We start from the raw sequence: 1,524 nt of genomic DNA, 5'->3' as shown, positions 1-1,524 counted from the left end.
TAGCTTTAATAGTTTAATGCTTTCAAGTTTCAACAGCCAATCCAAACTGCAATTTTGTACCCTGAAATGGTAGGATAATCAGTTTGTTAGACATTAAATAGCAAGCTCAGGCTAACTAAATGATAACTGTTTATGCCATAGACAAAGCATTGAATCCCAAATAATTTTGCTGCATTCATGTTGGTTTCATCGGAAAAGTATAAAAAAGAATTAACACCATCACCACATAATTGATATGATTCTTACCCTTTGCAGTTTTTTCTCTGTTAGCTTATTCTATGATGATGGAAGAAGCAGCAAGGTCACCAAATATCTCTGCAAGCGAAATGAGTAATTAGAATGGATGTAGTAGAAGTACAAAAAACCTAACGAGTACTCTATTATAACTTTAAACTTCAAAAGAGCCTTAAACCCTAACTATTTTCTTACTTCGATGTTTGATCTGTAACCCTAGTTGTGGAGAATCTGATTAGAAGTGATAAACTTAAGAATGCCCAGTTCACACAGCTCCATTGAACAATAATCTATTTGATCAAAATTTTAATCTAATCAACGTCTTTAGTTCTACTGTCCAGATGATAGAATAATGGATTTATATTCCAAACCTTCTTGCATCTTCGCAACACTATGATACAAATAGTAATTTATTTTACAGAATCTCATCTCCACAGTCAAATTACACTCTAGAGTCTAGACAAAGGGGCTGCCTGAGACAAGCTTTCGTTGGTTGAGTTTTTTAGAGAAATTGTAAAGTAAAGTATTCTGCACAGAATATTTTGCAAAATGTATGAAACAAAACACAAGACTGCGCAGTTGCGACAATAAGGTTGAGAAGATGGTGTAGATGAGCCAGATGTACTCTCTATCCCTGCTGATGGTCCATGCACTTGTCCAGAACGCGGTGGATGTGGAGGGGGAGGTCCCATTTGTGATGCCACTCCATTTACAACTGGAAGATTAAAATCAGAATCAGCTTCTGAGATTTCAACCATGGTAACCTGCACAAAAGAAACAAGTTACAAGTTACAAGTTAGTGAGTTACAACAGTAGCTACAGTACAACAATCAACAAAATACAAAATGGTACTACTGGTGGTGAAGACTGAAAAACATAAATGGTCATCAAATTGAAATACTAAGTAAAGTACAGCAACATAAACTCATCCAAATCAGCAACAATCAACAAAAGAATATATTAAACCCTAATTGAAAGAGAAGAAAACTAGAATCACCAGTACCCTAATTGAAATCAAAACAAGCAATTCATCAAACCCTAATTGAAAAATAAAAAATCAAGCCGTTAATCGGACCCTAATTGAATTTGAAGATGAAAATATACTAGAAGTATAAAATAATTCATCAAACCCTAATTGATGATTCATATCAAAGAAGAACATAAACTACACAAAATGGTTCCAAAAAAAAAAAACCTAACTGTAACAGACTAACAATATCTTACTTACTGAACTTTGAATTAATGTTACTATGTTGAATCTTGCATTGAAGGACTGAAATCTAAAGTAAA

At 33.6% G+C, this 1,524-nt stretch overlaps 1 protein-coding gene across 1 annotated transcript in view; it reads right to left on the bottom strand.

The window, feature by feature from the left end:
• Positions 1 to 271: 271 nt before the first annotated feature.
• The window catches only part of LOC113360299, a 9,623-nt gene continuing 8,370 nt past the window's right edge, over positions 272 to 1,524 (bottom strand). The window contains exons 3-4 of the mRNA XM_026603821.1: positions 860 to 998; positions 272 to 315 (exon numbers count right to left, since the gene is read on the bottom strand). Coding sequence (XP_026459606.1) covers positions 272 to 315; positions 860 to 998 — 183 coding nt within the window. The remainder of the gene's footprint in view (positions 316 to 859; positions 999 to 1,524) is intronic.

This window comes from Papaver somniferum, chromosome 3 (genome assembly GCF_003573695.1).
Source record: "Papaver somniferum cultivar HN1 chromosome 3, ASM357369v1, whole genome shotgun sequence".
NCBI classification, from domain to species: Eukaryota; Viridiplantae; Streptophyta; class Magnoliopsida; order Ranunculales; family Papaveraceae; genus Papaver; species Papaver somniferum.
This window is presented reverse-complemented; position numbering and strand designations above follow the sequence as displayed.